The sequence below is a fragment of the Arachis hypogaea genome, chromosome 2, assembly GCF_003086295.3.
Source record: "Arachis hypogaea cultivar Tifrunner chromosome 2, arahy.Tifrunner.gnm2.J5K5, whole genome shotgun sequence".
In the NCBI taxonomy this organism is placed as follows: Eukaryota; Viridiplantae; Streptophyta; class Magnoliopsida; order Fabales; family Fabaceae; genus Arachis; species Arachis hypogaea.
The window spans coordinates 88341518-88355861 of NC_092037.1; the positions used below are offsets into that span (position 1 = coordinate 88341518).

The 14344-nt window shown below is 34.1% G+C and overlaps 1 protein-coding gene across 3 annotated transcripts; it reads right to left on the reverse strand.

Moving 5' to 3' along the window:
- Positions 1-4467: 4467 nt before the first annotated feature.
- On the reverse strand, positions 4468-13265 carry LOC112727525 (disease resistance protein RPP2A). 3 transcript variants are annotated; one of them, XM_072219605.1, is made up of 13 exons: positions 12315-13265; positions 10972-12013; positions 10326-10795; positions 9094-10189; positions 8432-8710; positions 7667-8350; positions 7359-7431; positions 7182-7266; positions 6811-6924; positions 6595-6729; positions 6075-6178; positions 5744-5819; positions 4468-4772 (listed from the first exon to the last, which is right to left on the reverse strand). In XM_072219605.1, exons 1-7 carry the CDS (start codon positions 12800-12802, stop codon positions 7402-7404), a joined length of 4089 nt encoding a protein of 1362 aa, XP_072075706.1. In that variant the 5' UTR covers positions 12803-13265; the 3' UTR covers positions 4468-4772; positions 5744-5819; positions 6075-6178; positions 6595-6729; positions 6811-6924; positions 7182-7266; positions 7359-7401. The 3 variants fall into 3 exon arrangements, with proteins under 3 accessions (XP_072075706.1, XP_072075703.1, XP_025633093.1); XM_072219602.1 differs by having other exon boundaries at positions 7359-7434; XM_025777308.3 differs by lacking the exons at positions 4468-4772; positions 5744-5819; positions 6075-6178; ... (1 more) ...; positions 6811-6924; positions 7182-7266 and having other exon boundaries at positions 7373-7533.
- Positions 13266-14344: the final 1079 nt, after the last annotated feature.

The following is a 14344-nucleotide window of genomic DNA, read 5'->3' on the forward strand; positions in this document are numbered from 1 at the left end:
GACTACCAATTCAAAATATGATTAACCAGAAGAGACCACTAAGTTTTTACGATGAAATAAGTAAAAACCACCTTGTTTGTAGCATTCTAAACGAGTAGCATTCTTATCTGTTGCTTTATTTCTGACACCATAAACATTTAAGATATCACTGCCCTCTGCAAGCTTCACCTGAAGTGGGGATTCTACTGCTAACATTCGACCTTCAAAGCAATTCTGTATATGGCACAACATTTTTGTTATCTAGATTATTTCTTTATCAATAATAGGTTTACCATTGTAATTATTTTTTAGTGAGAGTACATAAAAAAAAGTACATAGTATATAAGGTGTAATAAGGGGGATTTTTCATTCTCTCCAATAATGAGAAGAACCTATCTCTCCCCCTCTCTTAATCCCTTCTGATTCATCAAACCATCAACATCACAGCTTGAACAGCTTAGGGCATGAGATTTTCTTCATGGTGCGGTGAGCGTGGAGAGCAACCAAGCTGTGAATCAAAAAAAAGAAAAAGTTGTGAATTGAGATCAATCCAATTTTGCCATTCTCTTTCTATCCCTAATTTTTCTTTCGACATTTTCTTTCCCCCATTCTTACCTCTTCCTTCAAACTCATCCAATAGAGTTTGATGAGAGGCTATTTCGCAAGATTCTTTCTTGGTGAACATAGCTGTTCCGATCAACGAGTTGGAAGGAAGAAGATCTGAATCTCTATTACTCTGTGATTCATTGATTTCTCAAAATGGCAAACATGGCAAACAGATCCTCCCATTGCAGAGGTCATGGAGCTACATTGGTTTGCTCTCATTGCAACACGCAAGGCCACACAGAAGATGTATGCTATAAGAAGTATGGGTACTCCTCCCACTTCTACCAATGGCAGCAACATAACACCACCATCAATCACGTGATCACTGAGGGGCATGATGATATACTCAGTGACAAACAATTCCAGCTCAATTGTCTCCAAGAGAACATTGGAATATCAAGATCTGGATTTACTCCAGAGCAAAGATTTGCCTTGTTAGAGTTGATCAAAGACAAAAGTGTGCAGCAACAACCTCATAATGCAAATCAAATTTTGACTAATTCCATTCACACTTCCACTCCAGGTAAAACCATTGCATTACATTTTAATGCGAGAATTATGAGCATTATCACTCCAAAATCTGCACTATGGATCATTGATTCCGGTGCAACAGATCATGTGACTTTTGACTTAAAAGATTTTGTAAGTTTTCAAAATATTGATCCAATCAATGTGATATTGCCAAATGGAACCAAAACTGTTAGCACTATCATTGGCACAATCACATTCTCTAAAAAATTTTTTTCTCAAAAATGTTTTATACATTCCTTCTTTTGATTTTAAATTGATATCTGTGTCAAAGTTAACCTCAAACTTACATTGTCAATTGTTAATCAATGATAAGTGTTGTGAGATACAAGATAGATCCACATCAAAAATGATTGGCATTGCTGAGTGTATAGAAGGGTTATATACAATGAGTAGAGAACCAGAATTCTCTCATTTTCCCCCTCTTCCAACAAAGCAAGCTTCATTGGCGGTAACTACTACTACTACTCATCCCACCACACATTCACACAGTGAGCACAACACATTTGGCATCTTAGATTAGGACACATACCCATGCATAAATTGATTTTTCTGAAGAAGTATTATCCTTTTATAGATAGTATTGCTTCAAATTTTCCTTGTGATTCATGTCATTTTGCAAAACAAAAGAAATTATCTTTTAATCTTAGTACAACTAAAATAAAAGATTGTTTTGATTTAGTTCATATGGATATTGGGGTCCTATTTCTGTCCCTTCCAATGAAGGACATAGGTATTTTTTGACTGTGGTGGATGGTAAGAGCAAATTCACTTGGATTTTTTTTATGAAAACCAAATCTGAAGCATCACAATTGGTTATTAATTTTGTGAATTTTGTCAGAGTACATTTTGAAAAACAAGTTAAGTGTATAAGGACCGACAATGGGTCAGAATTCACTCTAAAATCCTTTTTTGCATCAACTGGAATTTTACACCAAACTTCTTGTGTAGAAACACCAGAGCAAAACGGAATTGTAGAGAGAAAATACCAGCATATTTTAGGTGTTGCTAGAGCACTGCTATTTCAATCAGGAATTCCACATTGTTTTTGGCAATACGCAGTTGCTCACGCCATTCACCTAATTAATAGGCTGCCCAGCACTAACCTGAATAATGCTAGTCCTTATAAGCTTTTGTATGGCAACTTACCTGACCTTTCATATTTAAGAGTATTTGGTTCTCTTGCATATGCCTCCACATTAACAAATTCAAGAACAAAATTAGACTCAAGAGCCAGAAAAACAGCTTTTCTTGGTTTTAAATTAGGAACAAAGGGTTTTCGACTTATTGATTTAAAATCAAAGGAAATTTTCATATCCAGAAATGTAATTTTTTATGAAACTCATTTTCCATTTTTACATTCCACTAGCACTGACATTTCTGAAGTGCCCATTCGTACTCCACAATACATTGATCTTTTTCAATATGATACACCATCCACACATCATTTGCAATCACCCACACATACCACACTCATAGATTCAAATGAACATTTCTCAAGCTCAATGTACTCACCAATTTCCTCACACACCATTGCACCAATTACCACACCACACACTGATAATGCACCTGCATCACAACACTCTGACATCACACATGACTGCATTACTAGAAAGTCTGAAAGAGTCAAGAAACCGCCTGCTTATTTGAAGGACTATCATTGTTTGACAACCCACACAGCTCACTCTAGCAATGTTTCCAACTCTAACTCTTTATATCCTATCTCACAACACTTGTCATATGATAAACTAACCCCGAAATATAAGTCACTTTCTCTAGCCATCACCTCAAATCAAGAACCTAGCACTTATGAGGAAGCGGCTGCACATGAATGTTGGAGAAAGGCAATACAAGATGAATTGACAGCTCTAGATCAGAACAGAACTTGGTGTCTCACTGAACTCCCAAAAGACAAGAAGGCTGTGGGTTGCAAATGGGTTTTTCGGGTAAAATTCAATCCCGATGGCACCATAGAAAGGCACAAAGCGAGGCTAGTTGCAAAAGGATTCACTCAAGTGCAAGGAGTAGATTATGGTGATACTTTTAGTCCAGTTGTCAAAATGACTACCCTACGAGTAATGTTAGCATTAGCAGCGGCAAAGAAATGGCATTTGAAACAGCTGGATGTCAACACTGCCTTCCTTCATGGAGATTTGGACAAAGAAGTTTATATGAAGATACCACCCGGTTTGGCTGTGTCACAACCAGGTTTGGTTTGTAAATTGCAAAAATCTCTATATGGGTTTAAGCAAGCAAGCAGGCAATGGAACATTAAGCTCACTCAGACTCTTGTGGATGCTGGTTATAAGCAGTTTTTTGATGATCATTCACTCTTCATTAAGAAACAATCTCAAAGCTTCACTGCCATTCTAGTATATGTTGATGACTTGGTTTTAACCGGGAATGACATTGGTGAAATCAATTCCATTAAGCAAGATTTGGATGACAAATTCAAAATAAAGGATCTTGGTGATCTCAAATACTTCTTGGGAATGGAAGTAGCACGCTCTAACTCTGGAATTCACATTTATCAGCGGAAGTACACCATGGACCTTCTCAGAGATTTTGGTTATCTAGATTGCAAGCCTCTCTCTACTCCATTTGATTATAGTCAGAAACTTTCAAAGGAATCAGGTACCATTTTAACAGACAACACTGTTTACAGGCAGCTCATCGGCCGACTCCTTTACCTTACAAATACTAGACCCGATATCTCTTATGCTGTGGGACGTTTGAGCCAATTTTTGGACTGTGCAACAACTTCTCACCTACAGGCTGCTTTTCGTGTACTTCGATATTTAAAAGGCCAACCTGCAACTGGTCTCTTCTTCTCCTCTACTTCTAATCTGCATCTCACTGGATTTGCCGATGCTGACTGGGCTACCTGTGCCGATACCCGTCGCTCCATTTCCGGTTATTGCTTCATGCTTGGGAACTCGCTCATTAGCTGGAAGAGTAAAAAGCAAACCACAGTTGCCAAGTCCTCTGCAGAAGCTGAATATAGGTCTCTTGCTGTTGCCACTTGTGAAGCTAGTTGGTTATCTTTCTTAATGGATTTTATTGGCTTGCCGCTTCAAAAGTCTATCACTCTATTATGTGACAACCAGTCAGCCATTCACATTGCCAATAATCCCATTTTTCATGAAAGAACTAAACACATTGAAGTGGACTGCCACATTGTTCGTGAAAAGCATTTGTCTGGTCTCATTCATCTTATGCCAGTTCGTTCAAAGGATCAACTTGCTGATTTTCTTACCAAAGCTCTGCTACCGGGTCCTTTTCTTGCCAATGTTTCCAAGCTAGGATTGTTAGATTTACACAATTCTAGCTTGCGGGAGGGTGTTACTTAGATTATTTCTTTATCAATAATAGGTTTACCATTGTAATTATTTTTTAGTGAGAGTACATAAAAAAAAGTACATAGTATATAAGGTGTAATAACTCAACAAATATTTTCTAAGGGGATTTTTCATTCTCTCCAATAATGAGAAGAACCTATCTCTCTCCCTCTCTTAATCCCTTCTGATTCATCAAACCATCAACATCACAGCTTGAACAGCTTAGGGCATGAGATTTTCTTCAATTTTCCTTTGGATTTGGTTCTGACCATACAACACACACGAGCTTACAATATCCCTGCGAAAAATTCTACATTGTTCCTGTAACATAACAAATGTAAAGAATAATAAACAACCATTTAACTTTCCGTCTATTTTTATCTTTATGACTATTTTTATTATATAAAAATTGATACAAATTTATTATAAAATAAATTTAAATATATTAATTTTTATAATTGTGTCACATCAGTAATTTTATATAAATAATAATTTATAATTTTAAAAAATAAAAATAATAAATCTTTACATAATAAATTAATAATGATACAAAAGTGGCTAAATTTAATAACGGTCATGACTCAATTAAATTAAAAAATAACGGTTAAATATAATTAATATCTATATTAAATTATATTAATAACAATTTTCAGTAACAAATATTTAAAGTGTATAATGACACAACAATATTTGTTTATTATATATACTAATATATCATGATTAATAAAATATATTTATAATGTTATACCATATTTTTTGTATTCTCATTCTCAATTTTTTTTAACTCTCTTTTTAATTTTAAATATTTTCAAATAGACTAAAAAAAATTCAAAATTAAACTATAAAGCACCATTTAGGTATCTACTAAAAAATATCAACAAATAAATATACTTTGTTTCTCAAAATCCGAATCATTTGTTTATGGAAAATATTCATATCAATAAATTAAAAAATATTTTTTTAGAATTGAATATATTTTATAATAAAATATATAAAAAAGTTTTCTATTATATAAAAATATTAAAAAACACATATAAGTCTTAAGAAGATTTTTGTGGTTGTTATACCTTTTTTTGAATAATAATATTAAATTATATACAAATTACAAATATTTTTTATAAATGAATCTTTAAGTTTAACATTAATTTATATATTATCTAATTAATTTTTAAATAATATAATAATTTTAACTTTATACTGTATAATATAATTCATTTAACTCCGCACGCATCGTGTGTTACCTAAAGCCAAAACCATGTTGGACAATTAAGAGAAATGAAAGGTTTGCTAACCTCAGTGTATTGAGGCAATTTCATGCCAACGTTCCATAGCTCCATGTATTTGTACGAGTAGACACCACAGTCATACCTGCTAGTATAAAAAGTTATTCATCAATCCTATCAATACCACCTATAATTTACCAAATTTTAATAAGAAAAGTCTTTTAAAAAATACTACTTTTTATCAATATTAGCCAGCATATTATTTTTATACTGTTAGAAGTGTGATTTAGAGTTTAAAATTTTAAATTTAGTATTTAAGATTTAAAATGTCGACTAAAAAATAAATTTCATTGAGAATATAAAATTATTTTTTTAATATAAATAAAAAATATAAACTCACCCGTTGCTCTGCTTTGGTACGTCTGCATATATTATGGAGAATCCCTTGTTGGAGACTTTATACTTTGGGTCTACTAATGCAAGCAACTCTTCCAACCTTCGCGACTGCACATAAAGGAAAAGTATAGGTAGACAATAAAAATATTAAACAATATAAACAATAGATATATTGGATGTTTATTTCACTAAGTATACGGATGATTATTTTAATATTAAGATTTAGATGGGTAATTTAGTGTGTTTTTATTTGATTGGTGGTTGTTCATGTTGTTCAAGATGTCATTGTTTACCTAGCACTTTCCGCACATAAATAAGGAGGATTCATCAACGCTAAACCTTACACTTTCACCACTATAACACACCTGAATTAATATACGAACCCCCTAGAAATTTTAAACTAAAAGTCTTCACTCCAACAAACATAAAATAATAAGAAAAGTTGGGTCATGCTTCTTATATCAAGCATACAAAACTATCATCAACGTATCTACTATTGCTAGACTAAATAGGGATGTTCTTACCACAAGCTTATCCAACTTCCTTCTATCCTCATTTGGTGGCTCACAGTGTATTGAGTCAAGCACGTACAATTTCTTCTGTGACCTATCTAGTGCATAACACCACCAATGGTGCTTCCACAAAATGGCCCCCATAAGCTGCAAACATGTCATGAATTATGCCTACTATAAACTATTCACAAAACAATTACGCACTATTAAACAAAGACTAGTATATACCAGGTTTTGATCCCTGATACTATTTTCTTTCCAATATGGATTGTCGCCAATAATGGAATTCAAATGGATGTACTCCCCGGCCACAAACTCTTCAAATTTGCTTGCTAGAGATTCCTGCAAGTATAAAGATTATGTCAAAACCTGCTTTTACCAAGCAACACAGTTACATACCACAAACCCGAAAAACATTGCCATGATATATGGACTAAGGCAATAACATTCTCTCATTCTCACGTCGCTACCCTTCGTGTTCAAAAACTTAGATGCAAAGTGAAGCAACTGTGGAACTCATGTCAGTCAAATAGTAAAAAACAGTTATAGCAGGTTTCAACACCAACCAAAGTAAAAAAAGGAAATCATAAAATAAATACGTTGTTAACTATCCAAGAACCAGGTGCTGCTGCGGCAGCCTCTGCACGGGTAAGGAAGTTTCCAGAGACGTCCATGATGAGGTTCCTAATAAGTGCAAGAAACAAATAAAAAAAAAACTTAACAAAATAAAGCAAAGCAATTAATTATTTAAAAAACTAGCACGTAGAAAACCATACTCGTTCTTTGTAAACTCATCTTGGGCAATGGCATACTGGTATATCATGCGCTGAGTGCATCTGGATCATGCATCTGCTGAAAAAGAACATACAATCATGCACATGAGGGACACTGAAAATTATCATCCGGCAACAAAAAAATTGTCCTGCTCATCATTGGTGCTCATGGGAAAATCTATCAAATCATAATAATCAATTAATTAAACAAAGACATCCATAAATAGATGACGATAGAGTACATAATATTGTTTAATTCATCTTTTAACATATAGAAACAAAAAAAATGATATATAAAGATAGAGACAAACCTGTGAAATGGTCTTTTGAAGTATCTCTGTAAAAGAATTGTCCACCCCCATTTGAGTCAAAAGGGAATTCAAAGAAGATTTTGATTCAGAAATATGCATCACCAATTCATTGCAATTTGACACATTGCCAGTATCCAAAGATACATCTCCTTTTATCTGAAGCTGTGGACCCCAATTTGCATAAGTGAAAACATTTGATGAACATTTTTGCATGACTGAAGACAACATATTATTTGGTGAAGTCCATAACCAAAACATAATTAAAGGAATCACATCACGTGCCAATCCTTCATAGCCACACAAAGAAATATGTCCAAGGTTTCTTAATCTTGCTAGCGCACCGGGCACTTGTGCTATGGCAGTGTTATCAGCTTTTAGCACTGCCAAAGATTCCATTTGTTCCACATCTTCTTCTAACTTATCAATCTTTGAACACCCAGAGAGGATGAGAGTTTCAAGAGATGTCAACTTGTATATGCTTCTTGGAAGTACAGAAAGGTTTGTACAACCTTCTATATTGATATGAAGGATGTTTTTTAGAGTTCCAATGGTATAGGAAATCAAAGACAATTCTGTACAATCCTTGAGTACTAACTTCTCAAGATTAGGTAGGTATGAAAAATCTGGGGTTTTGATCAAGTCATGTGAATGACTAAGATTTAAAATCTTCAGCTGCTTCAACAACTAAAAGAAAAGAAAATTTCAAGGCTTATGTTAGAATACAATACAAGCTTACGAATTATATGTACACGTTAGGATTCTTACCAGGGACCTCTTCCACAGAACTCTGAGTTTGCTGTTTTCTAACTCAATGGAAATTATATTTGGTTGATAGCAGTCTATGGGAGTGTGTCTCAAAGGAAATCCATGCCAACTCATCCATCTAAGATATCTTGAAACATGTTTGAACTCTCCATTAAGTTGTACACCGGCGAGTTGAAGCAATTTAAGTTTAGTCATATTCTTAAATGCTTCTTTACTCAAACAAATGGAATTGGTCATTGGCAACTTCAAACTCAATCCCTTAACCTTTAAATCTGTTCCCTAAATGAAATGAAAATGGAATATTAATTAATGGGAGTTGGAAATTAGCAAAAGCAGTATAACAATTAGATTTAATTTTTCAACAAATAGTGCTTATTTCTTTTTTAATGTCTCTCCCCCATTTGGGAACTCTTAATGTTAGCTTTGACAGCACTTTTATTGAAACTAATTGGTTCGTCCCTTTATAAATGTGAAAAAAGTTATTTCTTTATCACATGATACTGATCATTGTTGAACACAATTTAGTCTAGTAAGAGATTGAATTTGGCAGAGGAAAAATTTAATCATACACTTTTGGTACTAGTTACCTATGATTTTGACAATGATAGTTAATTACGAACATAAATATTGCATCTTATCTCTATCTAAAATGTAAATCATACCTCATGATTCTCTAAGAGTTCAAGCACTTTCTCATCATACCATAATCTACTTCGCTCTTCAAGTTCAGGTGATTTCTCACAAATTATTGCTCTTCCCATATCTCTTAACAAGTCATGCATTCCAAGCATATTATTGTTATCAACAGTTATAAGGTTTCGCTCTTTAAGTGCACTGATTCCAATTTCTGCACGGAGTCCACAACCATTTAATATCTTCACAACATCATTCCGATCCATCCCAATAAAAAAGCATGCAATGTCAAGGAATATTTCCTTTTCATAATTCTTACTTAAACCATCAAAACTTATTTGTAGTTTCTTCTGGACTTTATCATGGGGAATTGATTTCAGAGTATCCAATGCACTTTCCCATTCTTTTATTCCCATATTAAACAAATGGGATCCAAGAACTTCCAGAGCCAGTGGCAATCCATTAGAATATTCAACTACATCTCTAGATAGCTTGACAAACTCTTCTTTTGGACATGCTTGTTTGAATGCATGCCAGCTAAAAAGCTCAAGGGATTCAGCCCTATTCATCTTTTCTAGATTGAATGTGAGTTTACACACTCGAAGAAGATCATTATATCTTGTTGTGATGATTACTACGCTCCCAGGACCACACCATTCACCACTACCACACAAAGCATTGAGTTGGTCCAAATCAGTCACATCGTCAAGCACAATGAGTACCCTTTTAGCACTAAGCCTTTCCTTTAATATTTGCATCCCTGAATCAATGTTACGTATGTGTATACTCGTTGCAATGAATATATCCTCAAGAAGTTGCTGTTGCAAGAGAACCTTTCCATTATCTTGCTTCCATGTTTCTCTAATGTTCAGGAGGAAGCTCCTGCCATCAAAATCGCGACGAATTTTATTATAGATGGCTTTGGCAATAGTCGTTTTACCTACGCCCCCCATGCCCTTTATCCCAAGTATCAGAACATCTTTTGTCTTTTGAATGTTTGACTCTTCAATCAACTTTTGCACACGAGGTTCTACTCCCACTGGATGCGCTGCAACGAACAACTCTGTCTTATCTAATAAACGAGTAACGTGTTCAACAATTCTTTTGATATCTTCACTTTCGTTCCTATAAAATATAAAGAGCAGAGATAAGCAGCAAAGTCAGTTATCACATTAGCACAAGATGAAATAATCAATTAGAAAACTCTAAACTAGCTACCAAATAATATATAAGTGTGTATGAGACTTTAAAATACAAATACCAGGAGTTGATCACAGTCGTCCCTGGAAAGCTACTAACTTCACGAAGATCTGTTCTCCAACTTTGCACCTTATCTTCTTCCACCGATCTTCGACTTATAAGACTTTCAAAAGCTTTCCCAAAGTCAGTCTCTTTCTTTTGATAACGTATATCTGAGGGATCTACTCCGTAGAATATGGGGTAAACCACTTGACCTTTTGTTCTATGGCAAACCATGATATTCTCAAGCTCTTGCAGGCACCATTTTGAATCAGCATAGTGGGTTGAAAAAACAATGACAGAACATGCAGACAATCCAATTGCTTTTAACAATGCGATTGAAATCCGTTCTCCCCTTTGAAGTCCATCAACATCATCATCATCCTTGTAAGCAGCAATTCCAGCATTTCGGAGAGATGTATGGAGATGTGATGTAAACGTTGGACGAGTGTCCTTGCCTCGAAAACTCACGAAAACATCGTAAGTCCTTCGCTGCAAAATAATTATAATAAGAAAAAGATGAAAATCATATATTGATAATAAGAAAACATAGTAATGTATACCAAGGAATGCTAGAGGGTCATCACATTAGTTAGCCTTCAATGTTTAAAAATATGGACGAAAATATGTGATGGCCAAAACCCATAAATTCTGATGCTTATGTATACCTGAGCATCAGTTTGTGATTGCTCTCGAACGATCTCTCTTCCCATGTCACGCAGCAAAGGATGCATTCGAACTCTATCTTTCTCGTCAAATGTTATAAGACTCTGCTCTTCAAGGAAACTAATTCCATGTTCGCTAATTCCAAAGCCATAATTTAGTGTTTTCAGTACCTCCCCCCTTTCCATGCCAATACAAAAGCTAGCTATGTCAAGAAATATTTCTTTCTCTCTGTCATCATTTAAGCCATCAAAGCTTAATTTCAAAACTTGGTGTACATCCGGATGGGGAAACCTTTTGAGTCCACCTAATACATTCTCCCACTCGTCTTTCATCTTTCCATACAACTGACAACCAATTGTTTCAAGGGCTAGTGGCAATCCCCCACAATATGCAACTACATCTTCTGCAAGTCTAGCAAACTCGGTTAAAGGAGTTGCTTTCCCAAATGCATTCCAACAAAAAAGTTGAAGAGATTCATTGTAATCCATTTCTTTCACTTGGTACACATAATCAACTCCAATCATACGAAGCAGACGTCTATCTCTTGTAGTGATGATTATTATACTCCCTGCACCAAACCATTCTCGACCACCGCACAAGGCATTCAACTGCTCTATATTATTTACATCATCAAGTACAAGAAATACTCTTTCCAGGCGAAGTCTTTCCCTTAATAAAGCTACTCCTGATGCGATGTTTTGTACGTTTATCTGTGCTTTGCAAATACCATTCAATAACCGATCTTGCAGAAAAACCTGTTGGTTATTCTCCCACATCTCCCAAATGTTTGGGAGGAACATTGGCCTATCAAAATGGCGATGAATTTGATTATAAACACTTTTCGCAATGGTTGTTTTACCCACTCCTCCCATCCCCCATATCCCCATTAACACGACATCTTCTGGTTTACGAGAATGTAACATTTGAATCACATATTCCGTGCGAGATTGTACTCCCACTGGATGCCTTGCGATGAACAAGTCTTTCGAAGCAAGTAGAGTAGTTATATGTTCAACAATCACTCCGACAAGTTCAACTTCATTACTGCAAAAATCAACCAACGATTTTACGTAAGTAACGATTCTAACTTTTTCCAATGAATTCAACTAAATTAATGAAACTAATGTATTTGTGGATAAATATATAAATTATTTAATTTATTTTTAATGTGTATTTTATATTTGTAATTAATTTAGTAGCTGATTTTTTGTGATATAATTATCTATTTTGGAACATTTCCAAAATAAAAAATATAAAAAGAAAGAAAAAAAATGCATATTTCATTGTTCTGCTTCCTATTTTGAAAAATAAATCAAAACAAGCAGAATAGCAGATATGGAATTACCTGTCTCCAGTGATTAGAAATCCAGAAAGTTCAGTAGCTTGAGTGAGCGCAGCCCTCCATGCGTGGACTATCTCATTCTCATATCTATCCATGTGACGTAGAAGAGCTTTTTCAAAAGGACCTCTCTGGTGGCGTACATCTGAGGGATCAACATTGTAGTATAACGGAATGACAGTTTGACCTCTAGTGCTTCTACACTCCATTATTTTCGTCAACTCTTTCAGACACCATGTAGAAGCAGCATAACTTTCTGAGAAAACAACAACAAAAAGTCTAGAAGCTTCGATTGCTTGAACTAGTATGTATGAGATCTGGTCTCCTAGCTGAATCTCCTCATCGTCAAGGAGAGCAAGAATCCCAGCTCTCGTCAAAGCTTCATAGAGATCCGAGATGAATCGGTAGCGAGTGTCTTGGCCTCGGAAACTCAAATACACATCGTACTTCCATGATGGATCGGGGATTCTTTCTGCTGATTGGTAGTAAGACATGGGCGATGATGGATTAGAATGAAGAGCAAAGGAATTCGTTGGGTAACTGGTGAACAAACTTTATATGATTATAAAGTCAACGCACAAATCAGATCACAGCATTTGCATATGCAGCTCTATCTACATATACTGCTTAACTTTTTGTTCATATCTTGGAGATTAGAGAGATTAGTACATGTACAGTAGTAATAAAGAATAAATAGATTATTTTAGCTCCACATATAGTTGCTGGTAACTGTTAAGCATTATTGTAGTTGTACAAACTAAAGGGTCTACTATACATACTCTAGGAAAACTTTCAAGTATACCATCCACTTTATTGGTAATCTGGTGAACCATGTACGGATCACTGACAAAAATAAATTTTGTGCTGTTCTACTATGTGTAATGTCAAAAGAGTACAAGGAAGAATATGAGAAAGGCGGCTCAGTGTAGTTGTTTGGGATGTCTTGAGCTGAGCCATCCTGATAAATGTGTGATTGCTTATTAAACCAAAAAGTTGACTTGCAGCCCGACTCGTTATTAAATCCTCTAACCCAATTGAAAAAAAAGTTTACATTATTAGTTTGTTGAAAGACGAGACTTGCTACACATACAAGTCTTTTTGGCATACAAGTTTATACAAGTTAACCCTAACTTAATAAAATTCACTTTTATAATGCAAGAAAGAAGAAGAAGAATTTTAAATTATACAAAACTTATCAATACACATACACCAAAAATTTTTAAACAATATAATATAAATAACTTGTATAAACTTGTATGTGTAAATAACTTATATGTGAAGAATAATTCTTTTAAATAACTAATGAGGAAACAAAATTAACTATTCTAGCATTTTTACTAGTTTAAAAATTTATGATTAGATTTTGATGGTAAATAAAAAATACTAAAAAATTTACTCTTTAGAATATTTCATAATAAATTTTACATCAAATACAAAAATAAAATTTTTAAAATATTTGTATTTTTTAATAAAAAATAGCTCAAAAAATTTAATTTATAATTTTTATTTAGAATAAAGTATTAAATTGATCCTCTATATTTGAGCCTAATCCTATTTTAGTACCTAAAATTTAAAGGGTCATATTCGAATACAAAAAAAAATTCATTTAACTTCAATGTAGTCCTACCGTGAAATTAATATTAAATAATTAATGAAACCTTAGTTTTCAAATATAAAAAAACTTATATAACCAAAATTTTTTATTGTTGAGGAGAGTTTCCTACGGTAGGGATGACAATAGCCTTGTTCTTGTCTCTACCAGCAAATTTCTCTGCAAAAAGCGAGTTCTCGACAATATTATCTATGTGCTTGAATCAAGGTTAGTGGCTTGTGGTGATGTATTTATTGCTGATCCTGCCTCTAAAGTTTGTATTTCTTCTTCAGGGAAGGAGACATTAAAATTTGGTAGAACGGCGAGGTTAATTATTTAACATTGACTTCGCAGTAGCACTACATTAAAGCTAAATAAATTTTTTTTGGATTTAAATATGACACTTTAAGTTTTAGAGACCAAAACAGGATTAGACCCAAACGTA